We start from the raw sequence: 17,295 nt of genomic DNA on the forward strand, positions 1-17,295 counted from the left end.
TCGATGTCTTCGAGGGTAGCGTGGTATTGAAGCACCTTCATCATCAGCTGCTGGCAAGGTTATGTGTTTAATTCCTGGTAGGGACCAATCATCTCCAGTGTCAACATCAGCTTCATCATCCCTCTTAGCATGGGTAGTGGCCATGTTGTCTTTCAGGCCTGGAACAACAATGTAGCAGTCTGTTAGTATGAACAGTTTTAGTACATTTACCATCATAAATTTCTATACTTAGGCCATGACAAATTAATCTTATGTTTTACAGGTGTGGTGGGTTGATGTTAACCCAAAAAATAAAAAAATGTAAATCACGTGATCTCTTAAAAAGAGAGCTAATATGGCTGTAGACTCTTTAATATTGTGCAAGCAGTAACAGGTGTAGTGGCAAAGGGGAAGGAAACGGAGCTCCATCACTTTACTTTAGAAGGACTTTAGCTTTCAAGATCGAGATGCTCTAATAGAACAGTCATATAAACTATGTTGCAGCTATATAAAATGATTTACATTTTTATTTATTTTTTGACCTTCCGGGTCACTACTAGAGGGAAAACGATCCGTGAAACATGATTACTGAATTTGGTATATGACTTTTTACAGATTTAATCCTCCTTCCCATCTGGTATTCCAACTTGCCTGTAGTTGGTACAAAAAGCCACACAGGCTCTCCATGCTTCAAGGATGGTAAACTTCTTTGTTGATCATAAAAAGACTTCTGGTTAGCAGCTGCCTGTGCTATGTTGGCATGGACAAAATCCTGCTAATCTAGCTTGGAGCAAAGCAGAGAATCATAGCTTTGTCCTTGGAGATTAGATGGATCCTTGTCATACAGTAACAAGTATGGAGAGACACCTAGCTGTACTGCTGTGATGTGATGTTCGGTATGCATACAACACAAGAGGTAAACTAAATGTGCTTCCCAATCACTTTGAGACGTAACATAAGCTCGTAGTAACTGTACAGTAATAATGCCCTGTTAAAATGTTCAACCATACCATCCCCTTGTGGGTGATATGGGACTTATGAGCACCAAATGCACGCAGCACTTGCACGTAAATTGCAAATGGATAATTTGCAGTGGGCCATATGTGCAGAAACATTTGATCAATGCTGTTGTATGTAAAGTGTTTTGTTTTGTTGTAGGTGTGTGCTCATATTGTAACTTATTGTATGTATTTTATCACAGGGTACAGCTGAAGAACAGCCTCTTTTGGCTGACGCTGTCTTCCCTGTATATAAATAATTACAAATACAAAAGTAGCTTGCAGTTTGGTCAGGAACAGCCCACTTGGTGACACAATCCTGTAGTACAAGTGAATAATGATTGTTGGTTGACAGCGGAACTTGTAATATGTCAACAGCAAAGGCTGACTAATTGGAACATTCTGCAGTGCACAGGTGGGCTTGGTTCATTTGTGCTTCTTTATTTGGCCAATGCAACATTATCTACAGGCATGTTGGTATTGGAAAAGCCTCTACAAACAGCACCTGGTGTGCAAGTAAAGTCTAGAACCATTCTGTTACAAACAAAAAAAATCAATCCCTAAAGATGACTGGTGTAACCAACAACCACAAAATTATGCAGAACTCACTCAGATGCCCATCAGTATGTGTCTGAGGATTGGTAGCTGGTCTCCAGAAGCTGTCACAAGGTGTACTGGCTTAGCCGGTGGGGCTTCAATCACATTCTTCATACGCCACACCATAGATACTATAGCCACACAGCACTAGTGATACCGAAGTCCCTGAATCAAGCATGATATCCACTGCAACACCACCCAGTTCTCCCTTAACTATATTTATGGTAGCTTGACCCTTAACTACTGCGACAGCTACGGTGATTACATCAGCAGTGGGGCCTATTGGCCGGGACGCCTGCTGCCATATTTCAAACCTTTGGAACCAGTCCTTGGCATATCTCCCGATATCTCCCGATATCTCCGAGGCTTCTATAAACTGATGTGACGCTCAGCCATCCTCTGCTAATCACGTGAGACACAATGATAATTATACGAATATGCCTAGTAATGTTACAAGTCTGATCTTATTTACATCCCCAGACCATTTTTCCTTGGAGGTGGCGCTTATAATCTAATTATATAAACGATAAGCTCCACCAGAGAGGGAAGAGGATCTGGGCACGAGACTATTTACAGGCTACAATAGCTAGCTGTATAAGTATACGTAGTCTACTGTCCCACTGGTTTCACAATTGCTAGTATATAGGCCTAGTATATTACTTTTTGAGGGTATGGCAGCATAGCAAAGCAGGTCGGAGCTTTGCAGGCTTCGTAGTTGCGCGACTCAGTGTTGCGCGGTGGCGCGAAAATTTTATATCATAAAGCCGTGCGTGTTTGAACAAGCCGATCTTTAACAAGTACGTGGTTCATAAAGTACGTCTATATGTCGTTACACTGGCTACTTCAGGAAGCTGTATCACAAACCAAGCCAGTTTCAGACGAATACCTCTTACACCCTGGCGCCGTTTCAGACCCGCTACCGGACATTGAAAGTGACATTGACGAAGATATGAATTCCCCACCACCTCTAATCGAGCCGCCTTTACTAACGCCATCGCCATCCGACGCTACCAGCTCTAGATCAGCAAACTCGACACCAAGCTTCTTGAACTTGTCACAGTATGAATTGTATGATGTGCAGTTACAGAACGCTGAAGTAACTGATGAACTGAGGTAAAGATACATGTATGTAAAGGACCAGTATAGTTTAGATTATATCATGAGAGATCCAGTTGGAATGCTTACAAGGGTGACACACAGAGGCATTCACTGTAGTGAGTCAATCTGCAACTGCAGTCAAATGTTGGCTATAGATCTTCTCCATCTCCTTGACGACCAAAATTTTTTTTGTTTATTATATGGGGATATTTCCAACCACTTTACAGTTTAGCGTGCACTTTAATTCTTACCCGCTACCAAACCCATCCATTACAGTTTGGGCTGTTAGTTGTTAACGGTATACGTGGATTGGCTAATTTCAACTTGTGCATAGGGCCGCTACGTACAAAATTGTTCAACAATATAGCCAACAAAAACGGTTGTCAAGGAGATGAAAAAGCTCGATTTAAAGTAGTGCCATGTCATGATCAAAGACGAAAAATTGAACCCTGTAATTGATAATTTTTCATGAAGTCATAGGTCAAAGTAATGACTTTGTCTGCACTCACAGATCTACACACCTACATAACCCCATTGACCTATTTTGTTGAAGTTGGTCAATGGCCTGGTGTTGCAATTACCTGCTCTTCATGTAAAAAAGGAAGTGTCTGATAAAATAGCCATGGATTCCAATTTAGTTCTGGAAGAATGTGGTTATACTACCAGTATGGGATTTATAGCATTTCACTTATCAATTGCAGAGAGAATTATAACTGTTGGCCATCAGATATTGCTGGTAAATAAACTAGAAGACTACCAGATTACCAGCTAAGGCCAGGTAGTCTGGATACCAGTAGTTCTAGTCTGCAGAGTGTTCTCTAAAGAGTGGTGCAGCACCACTTTACTTTGCTCAAAATTCCTTTGATGTGACTAAAGGAATTAAATTAACAAAATGGCTTTGATGTTGGTGCAGTATTTATAGTTTTACCAAGAGTTAATAATAGTAGGGAGGGAGGGTGTCTAACGCTCAATAGGCCTGTATAAAATGAGCGCGTAAGACAATCTGGCTTCTTGGCCAGACGTGTTGATTGCATGAAGGGAGATGTGAAATGAGGCACGCCACAGACGTTATCGATACTACTAGCTGTTCACGAATCAGTCTCGTGAGCAATGTGCGAGGCAGCATGTGCAATCAAACATGTTGATTTGTGATGAACAGCCCTCAGTGCTGGCCGAAATTGAAGTAGAAACAGTTCAGCCTAGCAAAAAGAAGCGTCAGAGAAGATCAATGAGGAAAAGCGGAGATGAAGCACGCTCGGAAGCACAGGTAGAATTGCATCATGAATCTACCGTTCAGCCACGTCCCGAGGTAAGGCCCAAGAAGAAGCGTCAGTCGAGGAGTGATGAGCCGGAAGTAGCCAAGAAGAAGTGTCTGACGAAAGCAATGGCAAGGAAAAGAAGCGGCGCCGATGAAACACAGCCTGAAGAATCCCAACCTAAGAAAAAGCGCCAGATGAAAGTTATGAACGATTTCTCTCTGGTTCTTCCATCACTGACTGGAGTAGCCATCTTCGCATCACTGCTTTCTCACCAACTATCGATTTTGCAAGGCCATACAAAATGTGACATAACGTGTTTATTGCGGTCATCAACACTATAGGAAATTACAAAGGTATACGATAATAAATGGGGTACTCTACGCGCTCATTTTATACAGGCCTATTGAGCGTTAGACACTCTTCCTCCCTAGTATTATTAACTCTTGGTTTTACTGCTGTACTTTAATTTGTGCTGGGGAGAACCTGGTTGATATTTACTCCAATAGAACAGTCAGCTACACTAATCAAAAAAATGCATGTGGTCACTGACTCACTGTATCAATTTACTCAGATGCTGTAAATGAATGGTCTAGCAATAATTGTACCACATGTATCCATATAAAGTCCCGGGCATTTCGTATAAGTGACTGTAGACCCAGTATTTTAATGAGCCCTGCATTTATTCAGGCTTGGGCATTTATTTCTTAAAGTACACAAGGTGTAAGGTGCTGAAAGTGCCCTTGTATAATCAACTTACAGTTTGTCTTGCAACAATGAAACTGTTTATCCGGGCTGGACTCTAGTATGCACGTGACTCCAGCATTTATTAGAGTTATAGCCTAGTTTTAAGCAACCCGGCATTTAAACAGACTCAGGATGAAACACCTGGCATATAATTGAGCCCCTGTGTGACAGCTTAAAATACAGCTGAATGTATACATCGTCACAGAAGATGCATTCACTAGAGACTTGTATTTGCAATGAGCATGACTACAATTCAGAATAATTTTATGTAGCTATTAAAATTTTGAAATTCCTATGGCTATGCTAAAATGTCTATGTTGAGTACTATTGACAAGTTACTGGTTAGTGTCATGTGAGCTTCGAGGCTGTCAATATTATTCATGAGAAAGTGCTAACCACCATGATCCCTACTATACAGCACTACTGTACTGTTTAATATTGTAAGTTCATAAATTTTGATGAATGCTCTTTTAGAGTAGCTAGTTGTTAGTACTGATGCTATGTGTACATGTTTGAATGAACTTTAATCACATTTCCATAGAAGATTTGTACCACGATAGTTTACTGAGTTTTGTAACAAAACTCGGATGGTTTTCATAAGTGGTTTTTTGGTAGGTGCACATGCGACAACAAATTTCACATATGATTTTATAAACATCACCAGTCTGTAGCTTGTTTGTGTAATCTGTCCACCATTTAACATACCGTATTTATCTGTATAAAAGCCCCAGCATTTATTTCCTATAAGTGATTTTGGACCCGGCGTGTAAACGAGCCTGGTGTCTATTCAGGCCCAGGCATTTATTTCTTAGAGCACACGAGGCAAAGGGTGATTATGAACAAAGTGGTACTGAGGGTACTTATATAATCAACTTACAGTTTGAAATATTCACTTTTGCAACAATGAAATATGAGATGAAAGAATGTGGACTCTTGTACAGCACATGACTCCGGCGTTTATTAGAATTGTAGCCTAGTTTTTGGCATCCCAGTGTCTATACAGACCCTGGTGTGTATTTTGTAGTTTGGAATGAAGTACCCGGCTTGTATTTGAGCCCAGGCATTTATTTGAGCCCAGCTTTAATAGAGCCCGAATAGATTGGTATACTCTAATAGAACAGTCAAGCAAACATAAACATGTTTTGGGCAGTCAGCACATTGTTTCTTGAATCTTGAATTCCTGTCCACCTACCTCTAAGTGATAGTGGTCTAATGTACTAGTGGTTTACATAACAGGAGATCTTGTGTTGTGTGTTGTTGATTTAGTGAGTCAGATGTGATAGATCTTCAGCTTATCCTAGACTGTGCCAGTCCAAAACAGAAAGATGACAAACTTCCAGTGAGCGACAGTAGTGAATTTCAACTGGTATGTTGCATTGTACCACTGTGTATACTAGCAGTGTAAAAATTGTATTCTGGGCAACCTTTTCTAAATGGTAGGATTCCTCAAAATTCTCTACAGATTCAATTACTATTGTGATTGTTATATTTTTCTTCCAGGGAGAGACTGGACAACCTACCCCATTATTTGAAGAACAAGAAAAGTGAGCATGCATGACCCCCTTCACCCTTCTCTTCCTGGTGTGTGTGTCCATGACATGCCATACCCTCTCTACAGATATGTGTACAAGCTGGGTGCTCCTACTTCAGTCATTCAATTACAAAGTGAAGATACTCTAACTTACTTGAACAAAGGTGAGAAACATATTGTGGCACCTTAATACTTTACTGTGTTGAAGTGTCTTTATTAGAGAGGCGTCCTGAATATACAGGCAGGGGTGTAGGGGTATAAGAGTGTGTGCATGAATACAAATGCGACCATGAACAAGTGTCCATAAAAATTAGTGAGGTGTCATGATTTGATATTAAATACTGATGTGTTAGAAATCAAACTTCACTGTACCCAATGAAAAGTGAGCCTGTAAAGTAGACTCCGCATATCTTTGTGTCCTCTCAATAAATCTGACCACTGTTGATTACCCAGATTTAACACCTTAGTTTGGTCAAGTGGTCTGCATTGAATCCCTATGGCTAAAAGCCTAAAACCCCATCTAGATGTGTCACTTTCACTATTAGTAAAGATGTCACCTGTAAAGTTGATATCTATGGCTTTCCAGATTAGTTGGCTGTGTAAGTCAGCACATTGTGCCATACTATTCTCAAGTATGCTGTTCTTTCACTCTGTAGCTTCAGTCTCTCAACCTGTATGCATGTCCACTGCACTTATGATTAGTCACCAATCAACGCAAATCACCGAGTCGTTTGAACGATGCCATAGGACTTTATGGGCTCATTTTTCACAGGGTATAGCGTAGTTTGACACTCTCCCTACACCATTATAAACTCTTGGTGTTGGTACTATATACAACAGCGATACAAATAAGACCATTTTCTATTGTACGTATTAAGGTGCCCTTTACGAGGGTGCTCATTCTTTTTTTTATAGAGAAACTAAGGATGTAATGTGGTTACCAAATTATCCAGATGTCCTGTGTACTTGGGAGACCTTAACGAAATGTCTGGATTATGTTAGGTGTTTTTCATTTGTCAAGTGTCCTAATAGCATGAAATATTATCTCATCTAAACATCTCTTATAGGTATTATACATGCATGCTACAATAAACATGACTGTATACTTTTGGTGCATTATAGAGACCTATCGGTTGAGTTTATGGTGTCCCAGTTCTATTGTACTGCTGCAAATCAAAGCAATCAATATCCTTTCCAGGTCAATCGTATTGTATTATGATGGAGAGCACTAGTGATGTTGATTTGAAGGTGTGAACAATGTATTGTGGGGTTCAGTTTTGAGTGCATTCCTTATAGTCCATCATTTACCTGGTGTTCAGATCTGAGCAGGAAACTGAGCGACTGTTCTGGCAGTATTGGTACAACATGCAGGCCAACCCCAACCAGAGGGCATTTGATATTGGTGTGTGATAGTGGTAGTGTGTGTGTGTGTAGTGCACAGATTTGTTTCTTATAGATCGTAAGAATTGTGAGAATGCAGAGAATATAAAGGATTTAGGACACAATGGTTTCTCAGTTCAGTGGTCACCAACAAAAGGCCCTGCAAAGGTTGATACAAGAAACCATACTACATATTTAGTATTGATGTAAGACTTCTTTCTCTCTTTCACAGCTTGTTTTCTGTGTTAACTGTTTGAGCACGGACTTCTCTGCACAGAAAGGTGTGGCTGGGATACCCCTGCACTTCTTGGTGGACACTTATGACAACTTGGACCCTAGTGCTGAACCTGTACATCGAGCTATCTGTAAAATTAAAGTGTTCTGTGACAAGGTGTGTGTGTGTGTGTGTGTGTGTGTGTGTGTGTGTGTGTGTGTGTGTGTGTGTGTGTGTGTGTGTGTGTGTGCTGCAGACCAGGTGGGAAGTCTTAGTGGCCTTGTGAGCCAACTATATAGGCCCTGTACCCCTTCTACTTTATAAATACCCCTTCCACTCATCACCATTTAGCACAAGAAAGAGATTCTCAAAAGCACTCATACCAGATTGTTAGATCCAAGTGCTGCTCTATATTTGTCTACGTCCTTTCTACCCTCAGGGATCGTCCTACCTGACACGTATACTCATTGCTCAACATCCTTAGTAGGGATGCCACAACGTAGAAATGTTTATGTCATATGACACAGGCATGTATGTCATAATACATCATATGTCACCAGGCTTGGGGCCAAATACATGAGTATTTGTATTTAGCTGTATTTAAATACTATTTTGAGTATTTGTATTTGTATATTGAAGTTTTGAACCAACATGTATTTGTATTTGTCCTTAAATACTTTGTGTAAAAACTTAAAATACTTTCTGCAAATACTTCAAATACTTTGCTTCTGAAATTTCTGAGCAAATAGAGGAAGAATCTGAACCTCCAGCCAAGAAAATTAAAACCTTTTTCAGTGATTTAACAAATGAGTCTGACTCTGCAACTGATTTAAATACAATTGTTTAGAGAGTATTTCACTTGTGTTTGGAAAGTAAATCAAACACAATTTCCACCTTTACCCAAAATGGCTAGTAGATTTCTCTGCATACCTGCATCCTTAGCACCCGTAGAAAGACTGTTTAGCATAGCAGGTAAAGTCTTTTACCCTGATCGATGCCATTTAACTGACAAACAATTTGAAGAATATATGTTTATAAGATATGTATTCAATAAATTAAGTAGCTAGCTAGTTACTAAGCTATTATGAGTGGTCAGTTGCTTTTACCAACATTTTATTAGAACAAAATTAAAACAGGTGTGTGTACTATTGGGTGTTTGTGTAACATGTAGTTCAGATCAAAGTACAGAAGTATTTTAAAAGTATTTAAATGCTTTAAAAGTATTTGTATTTGTATTTGAAATACATCCGGGGTATAAGTATTTGTATTTTGTATTTCATACTTTCAGAGTATTTGTATTATTTAAATACTTTTCAAAGTATTTGACCCCAAGCCTGTATAATGTCACAATACAACTAGAAAAAATATAGCAAGACAAGTTTCCCTCTGGAGAATTTCCACAAAACATGAATACTTTCAAGAGTATAATACGCATAGTCTTTTAGTCCCAGTATTTAAATTTAGTAAAGTAGCCAAATTTGTGTGCTATTTCTCTGTCACGACATATATTGGCCACGACTTACTATGTCATGGGATTTTATGTCACGATATGTCATATGTCATGACTATCTTGGCATGCCTATATAATCCTTAGACAAAGTGTGTTTTGTCTTTGTATATACATATTTCCATAGGGGGCGGATAGAAAGATTAAGGATGAAATGAGGTCTGTAGAAAGACGGTTACAGAAAATGAATCCCAAAGGTTTGTGAGAGCTTGTGATGTAAACACGCATGTACACACACACACACACAACACACATATGCTACAAACACAACACACACATATGCTACAAACACAACACTATACTGTTGCACAGACATGCACACACTCACTATGCTACATTTACTCACACGTATTTACAGACTGTCTTGTTCACAGGCGCAAGTCCCTCCAGTGCAAATGATGATTTCCAGCCTCCAAGCAAAGTGACCACACTCACACCCACTAGTACTCTGGGTACCTTCCCTTTCATCTTCATACCAGCTCCTGATGATGGCTCATTATCTAAAGCCAGCTCCAGCAAGCTTACTACTTCATCTTTGCTACAGGATATTAGGTAAGCCCAGCAGATCGAGTCTTACCATAGTTGGTGCTTAATGAATGGCTATATGCATAATTTTGTCATTATTTAGATCCATTAGCCTAGCAGGCATATGTGACAGATGTCTCTTGATGGCTATATAGTGGAACCTCTCTATTACGGACATTTTGGGACCTAGAATTTTTAGCCACTTTTTGCTGTAATATAGAGCTGATATAGAGGTTTTCCTCTTTCAGAGGTAAAAAATGTATTAACCAGACATGAATTTTTTTTGTCCTTATTATGGAGGTTTTTTCTATTGTGTCCTTAATTTGGGGAGTTTGTTAAGAGAGGTTCCACTGTATACGTCATTTGTACATTTAGTAATTATTGTAGACTACATTTCCAGTAGTTTTGGTAAGATCATTGTTACTGCATCTGATTGTTATAGGGAGCGAGAGATGAAGCGTCGTCTTAGTACTTCACTAATTCAAGCAAAGGTAAGGACATTACTATATTTAATTGTTTTCAGCACCGCATTATTCAATTATTCCAACTCTTGTTACAGGATGAGTTTGACAATCTTGATGTGAACCCTCCTAAGAAGAAAGCTACCATAAGCCATAAACGAGAAGGTTAGCTAATCATCAAAGCATATACACGCTCAGTCCTGTAAACCTTGGGATGGTTGGTATTTGTGGTATGGAAAAGAAGTTTGTTCACAGTATATTACGTAGTTGCCAGGTGTGCTTCAGCCACTAGAATAACAAGTCGTTTCTTACAATCTTTTATTTATATTATACTGAGGAATTCAATTATACATTTAGTATTTTCATAGCAGTGACTACAATTATGTTATACAATAATAAAATTAGCTGCCAGCATTGTGTACACATTGTTGACACAACAATAGTTTGTTTGCTTTTTTCCATCAAAGTAGCAGATATTAAAGCTGGCCTTTTGGAGGTTTTGTAACTACAAGCACAAGGCAAAAAATTTGGAGTTTTGATTCGATTAGGGATCTTTCAAAGTAGTGAAACAAGGGAGATCACCTACACATTAAACATCAAACTATGTCACAAGATTTCAAGTAACTCAAGATGTGCTAACTCCTATTGTTGTAGACTTCCCAGATTATGGAATGCTCTGCCAATAATTGATCTTACCCTCTCCTTCGACACAATTAAGCAAAAGTTAAAGAACTATTTATGAGATCATTTTAAAATTAATTTTAATTCAAATAATAATTGTACCTTCCATTTGTTGTAATTGTGCTAAGCTCCCTTACCCTTGTAATCATCATTTATTGTAATTAATTTTAAGTTTATTGTAATTTTAGGTTGTAGTTAAATAAGTATGTAGTTGTTATAGGCTTTTGGCAATGATTGCCATTTGTCCTTCAGATCACTTCTAATTGTATACTGTCTTATCTTTTTTGTACCTCACCATCTTTGTAATTCCGCATGTGTATCTGTAAAGCAATGAAAATAAAATAAATACACTAGTGGATATACTTCAGCCTGTAGCCATTCAGGAATTACGTGTCCACTAGTTGCTATATCTGCAGTCAGTAGGCGACCTCCTTTGTTTCACTCTTGAAATCCTAATTTTTCTTTGTATCTACTAGTTTGTGTACAGTTTAGTAACATAATTATATGACTGGTGAACCCATGCATACTCCATCAAAAGAAAGGACACCAGATGTCTGAATGTACACCACAACCATCAATAACTGAGAAGTGAAATGACCACTGTGGTTTATTTTCAGCTATTTTCAACCAGTTACACAGCGTTACAAATCAAGAACAGTACCATAAGCATCCCTGTAAACAATCCAGCACGGTCACTATGGAAAAGCAGACGATTCCTGTCATAAATGTAATAGCTAGTCACTGCCACAGATTAACACCTCAGCTTATGTTGTCAATGTACAGTTGTGTTTTTTGAAAGTTCCTGAAGTTATTACAAAATTGTATGTTGAACTATAAATCATATGCTCTATACCAATGGAATACAGTTGTTGCTGCTCAGGCTTGATCCCAGTGAATCATACAGTACAGTAGTACTGTATATTAGGGATCATGGGTGTATCCATTCACTGGGCTAGACTACTGGACTCAACTATCGGACTGATATAAACTTTGGTCAAATATCTTTTCCTTCACTAAAGGTGATTAGCTTTTATGACCATCTTTTAGTTTTCAGAATTCTCATTTTCATTAGAAGCACATGTTAACAGTTAGGTCTCGAGTTAGTCAGAGAAATGCTTCCCAATGTACACACTATCCAAAAGGCTATACAAAACTGCATATAACACTTTGTACTCACTGCAGTTTGCAAGCGTTATAAACTGAGGAGCTGAGAAGTTAACTGAATATGCAGACTGTTAAAAGGCTATAGGCAATGCTACTGTGTATTTTGAATGCACACAGTTTTGGCGTGGTATAAAATGGGTTTGTATTAACAAACAACTATGTTATTACTTACAACTATCATAGAACAATAACTGTGGCATACAATCCTGCAAGGAATCATGTGATCAATCCCCCACCGACCTCACACTCAGTCATAAAACTTTATGCAAATGTGTCCTATATTACAAAGCTTGAGAAGATTGACAGATTGCACCGTACTTGTATTAGTGTTGGCATTAGGCAAATCATCTGATGGCTAACTATTGTGAATACTATGCAAGTTTTATGTCTTGTGGTGATTGATCTAATTCATAAAGTGGTTTTGTGGTTAAATCTGGCCACGAAAGGCAATAAAACACACAAAAAAAACTTTTTTGAGTCCAGTAGTCCAATCCAGTGAATGGATACACCCTATGGATCATGGAGGTTTACACTTTGTCACAAAAATATTGGTCATAAACCATCCTTATAATACCTTCATGATGCCTTGGCAGTATTGGTTAGGTATAACCAAGCCAAAAAATGCCTTCAGTACAACCTGAAATGTTTCCAATAGGTTTAGCATGTTTTAAAAATTAATTAATCAGTGATGAGAAAATAGCTAGCTAGGCTGCAGATAGAGTCATTGCATTATGGTGTGTTATTTTTTCTCTTTGCAGTTGTGCTCACAGTTTACGTGAAGAAAAAAGAGGAGAAAGCTTACCATGTTGTAATGTTGGATACTCTAACTGCTCACGATTTTAAGATGGAGGTTTGTCAACGTCTGTTTAAACTTCTTGCAAAATTCAATTTTATTTTAGCTAGCTAAAATATATGACATCCCCATTGATACAATATCTGGACTGTACAAAAAGACAAGGAAAGGGTATGACTGTATGTGTGATTTTTAGTTTATTTCACAGTGGAATCTCTCTTATCCGGGAAGTCTGGTATAATCTACTGTCCTTATCTCAGAAATGTCCATAACTAAAAATACGATGCTAATGTGCTGACTCTATTACAAGTAATGTTGTTATTGCTACAGTACCGCCCAAGTACAACGTCGCACACGCTCGTGCACGCAACTTTGCTCAAGATTATTAAAATTGTTGGCATAACAATTGTTTCGTTTGCGATTCTCGTGAATGAAACAGCTGCCATGTTGTCTTGCGAGTGAAACAGTTGCCACACCCCTCAATTAGCAATTTTTGAAATCTTGAGCAAAGTTGCATGTACGAGAGAGTGCAACGTTGTGCTTGGGCGGTACTGTTTCAGTTATGGTCATTCCCCAGGCTGTAAAATGCATTATCACCTAACAACTAAGTGGTAGTTATTTTTAGTAGAATAAACAAGGTAAACAGCATAATATGGTCAGTTGACTACAAGCCACATGACCGGATAAGGAATGTTCCACTGCACAGTGAAATGTCTTAGCAAACTTCAGCTAGGACAAACACTGATTCCAGATTTGCCTGTCATACAAGTGTATACACTATACTGCATCTAAGAGAAGTGTGTCTGACTCCCAGTGTAGCCTGCACTCCCCTACAAGTTTATTTTTGTATCATACAAGTATTTAGAAATTTTATGAAATAAAAGCAGGGACAAACACAAGCTAGGTCATCTACACCTGCAGCTATACTAGTGGACATCAATTCCTACTGTACTTCAGTCAAATGCAGTGTATAGTCATGACTGAATCAGGGATTAAATGTCCACTAGTATAGCTATAGGTGTAGATAACCTCCCTCGTTTCATTGCAATTTCTGTGATCCCTACTCAAACATAGAATATTTTTATTCTTGTTTGTTTACTTTTTTGTAACAATCATGCACACATACCACGTCAAAAGAAAGAATGGCACTGGTCAGACTTAATGTGCACCTGAACTATTAATTACTGAAAAGTGTGGTTGCCATCTCACTTCATTTCCAGCTTTGTTCCACCTGTTATGCAGCATTACAAATGAAGGACGGTGCAAGAGATGCCTTTGTAATTGATCTACTCACTATGGAGATTAAACATGCCCCCTGCTTCATTTTCAGGTATGTTCTACTCATTACAAACAAAGAACTGTATGAGAAGTGCCTCTGCAATCAACCCACTTACTACAGAAATTATGGACACTGATACTCATAACAGCCAGCTTGCACTGAAGCCTCCACGTATTATCGCAAATCAGCACCTTCAAGGCAGTGGAGAAAGAAATAGGACACAAAGGAGGACAAAGGTAAGCCCATGATGCAAGCACTATAGCCTCTGTGATTGGCGGAAAGGCACATCTCGGGCTGAAGCAACATTGAACAATGAAGAAATCCAGCCCATAGCATTAACCATAGTTGAGTTATGAAGGCATCAGTTAGTCAGTCAGTGGAAAATTCGGAAATTTTAAAATTTCACAGAAATTTGTTGGAAAGGTTTGGGAGCATCTTTAGGCTTGGTTATGACCACCAAGCTGTTTTGAAGGAAAAGTGAGACTGTTTTTTAGTGATATTGAAGGACAAGAAAATCCAAGTCTCCATGATTACAACAACACAGTACTGTATGACATGTGTACACCATAATGCCTTGATAGGTGATGATTGGTGTTGATAAGGTCGAGCCTTTGTACTGGTTAAATTTTACTAGTACAAGTGATTTTGCTGGGTAAGTACAGTTGGACGGGAATGTAAAGCAGGAATGGAAGCGACAAATGAAAAATGCTCATGTGAATAAGTATGATATATTTTGCAGCACAGTGCATCTTTGCAACATTGTTGGATCCTTCTGCTGAAGTGATTGAAACACTCTAATAGAGCAGTCACCTACATTAAAATACTCTAACAGAGCAGTCAAGAATGTTTATTTATTTATTTAGAGTTTACAGCATGTATACAATGTAGCTACTGTACCAATACATTTAAATAAGTGAAGATAGCTTGGCATGCTGAAGGTACGCTAGCAACCAGTGTTAGCAATCCCTTATACTATCATACCTTGTGTCCAAGTTTTTGATAGTACTTGTTGAGGTAGGTTCGACAAATCAAGTGTGGCTTTCATGGATACTATTTATTTAAACACACCATACTAATAAATTAGCCTGGCTCCATACATGCATATGGGTGTGGCTTACGACAGAAGCTGCCTGATATAAGACTAGACTAGAAATTGTACTTGATTAGAGGGTGTGGCTCCATGTATGGTTGTAGATTGCAATGGACTTGGATTTGTGCACAGTCATTGATAAATGGTTGAGGCTCTATGTATGCCTATGGACAGAAACACATGATCCTGATAAGTGGACAAAACTGGGCTGCAGCAGGACCTGGATATTCTAAAATGAGGGTTCAGACCCGGATGACCTGACCCGATAGCAATCATGAAAACAATTTGGCCAGACGCATGCAGTGACCAAATCCATATGATTAACATTTAAGCACAAAAATGATTGTACAGCATCCACACTTCGTCCTTCTGTCAGCTTACAACAAATAGAACCTAGTCTGGCTGTGCTCGACCCTTCGCATAATGCAAAGGTCTGGTTAACATAGCATACTTGAATTGTGCAGCCTGTTGAAAAATTGACTGGCCAATTAAAACGAGGAATCCATTTAACGGCTAAGGGTTGTTCTGAAAGGCTTACATGATTCAGTCAAACTTGAAAGGTTTCTAAGGCACAAGCCACGTAATATGCTATGTTCACCAGACACTTACTTTATGTGAAGAGTCAGGTGCCGCCAGGCTATGTACAACCTCTTGTGTATGCAATAGTGCACCACCAATTGTTCTGTAAGTGTTTGAGCATTTCACCAAATTACCAACTGCAGTTTTATAGTTTCACCAATATTTATTTTGTTGTTCTACTCCTCTAGTTTCCTACATACCACTACTTGCTTGACTTATATGATCACTTTTATCAGAGCTGCATGTATGGTACCAGAAACCATAATACACACATCACTGACCACAGCGTACTATAGACTTCCTATATTTAGAGATCTCTGTGTGTGTTTACTGTTTTTGTCTGCATGTAATTGTCTGAAATTGTCCATTAGAGTATTAAGCGACATTTTGCTATGAATCAATATATACAAGAAGTAAATAGGTTTTAACATTTTGTTTGTTGGTACTAACAGGCTATAATGGAAAAGTGTTTTACCTGTACCTTTTTGTAATTTACTAAATCCGGTCACACATTACTATGTTAGACAAGACATGTCCAATAATCAGATAAAATGTTATGTTTTGTTTAGTTTGATGGTCAATTTTGTGGATGAAATGGTTGAACAGTTGAAAGATGAAGATGACTTTATCATCAGTATTGAACGTGATAATCAGAAGAGTCACTCGGACATGTGTATCCACTTCTAATACATTACTGTTGTATTGTACATGAACACACACACACACCTCTGCTCATCAATGAATTTCATATCAAAATATATAATACTATGCTAAGCATTGTACATGTGTGTTTGTATTACTGGATGTGCTTGTGGGAATTACCACATTGAAGAGCAGATTCTGTCAGTACAATGCTAATGGGTTTTCTGGGTGTTTGTGTTTGTGGGGAGAGCATGTTTGCAGGCTTGGTTTGTTGGTAGGGATGCGGCGATTATGCTTGCATTTTCGGGAATAATAGGTATATGTGGGAATCAGGAATTATGCTAGCAATTTGAGGTGATTATAAAGCTTTTCGGTAGGAAAATCTGTAGATTGCACAATTCCGTCAGAAAGATCGAGATACTCTAATAGAGCAGTCAGGAACTCTAATAGAACCGTCACTGAATCAAGACACACGATAGTGTGTCGTGCGGCCCAAGAAGCCGGCGCGCCACACCGTGAGTATATTAACAGGAAGAAAGAAAATACAATTTTCACACCTATGTAGCTCTGTGATCCCTTATCCGATTGCAACCAAATTTGCTGGAGACGTGCCGCCCAGCTAGGGTAGTCTACATACCAAATTTGAAGAAAATCGCTCCAGCCATTTCCGAGATACGAGCGAACAAAATTTCGTTTTAATTTCTTCGTTTTTTTCTTCATCTTCATTTCGCACACTTCGCAAAATTCGCCATAAAACACGAATGCGTGCTCGGA

The 17,295-nt window shown here is 38.7% G+C and overlaps 1 protein-coding gene across 2 annotated transcripts; it reads left to right on the top strand.

Annotated features, from left to right (window-relative positions):
- The first annotated feature begins 2,156 nt into the window (after positions 1 to 2,156).
- Positions 2,157 to 16,717, top strand: LOC136238248 (grainyhead-like protein 2 homolog). Of its 2 annotated transcripts, XM_066028607.1 has the most exons (16): positions 2,157 to 2,371; positions 2,422 to 2,687; positions 5,942 to 6,041; positions 6,176 to 6,219; positions 6,294 to 6,370; positions 7,405 to 7,454; positions 7,503 to 7,608; positions 7,663 to 7,754; positions 7,819 to 7,977; positions 9,435 to 9,504; positions 9,682 to 9,859; positions 10,275 to 10,323; positions 10,392 to 10,458; positions 12,897 to 12,988; positions 13,038 to 13,102; positions 16,449 to 16,717. In XM_066028607.1, exons 2-16 carry the CDS (start codon positions 2,524 to 2,526, stop codon positions 16,564 to 16,566), a joined length of 1,431 nt encoding a protein of 476 aa, XP_065884679.1. In that variant the 5' UTR covers positions 2,157 to 2,371; positions 2,422 to 2,523; the 3' UTR covers positions 16,567 to 16,717. The 2 variants fall into 2 exon arrangements, with proteins under 2 accessions (XP_065884679.1, XP_065884678.1); XM_066028606.1 differs by lacking the exon at positions 2,157 to 2,371 and having other exon boundaries at positions 2,384 to 2,687.
- Positions 16,718 to 17,295: the final 578 nt, after the last annotated feature.

The sequence above is a fragment of the Dysidea avara genome, chromosome 11, assembly GCF_963678975.1.
Source record: "Dysidea avara chromosome 11, odDysAvar1.4, whole genome shotgun sequence".
In the NCBI taxonomy this organism is placed as follows: Eukaryota; Metazoa; Porifera; class Demospongiae; order Dictyoceratida; family Dysideidae; genus Dysidea; species Dysidea avara.

What these genes read in the sequence shown, in the direction of transcription:
- LOC136238248 (XM_066028606.1), top strand. Translation starts at nt 2,398, where the DNA reads ATGTCGTTACACTGGCTACTTCAGGAAGCTGTATCACAAACCAAGCCA. An exon ending in ACAGTAGTGAATTTCAACTG is followed by an intron (nt 6,042 to 6,175) that starts GTATGTTGCATT and finishes TTTTTCTTCCAG; the next exon opens with GGAGAGACTGGACAACCTAC. An exon ending in CTAGTGATGTTGATTTGAAG is followed by an intron (nt 7,455 to 7,502) that starts GTGTGAACAATG and finishes CATTCCTTATAG; the next exon opens with TCCATCATTTACCTGGTGTT.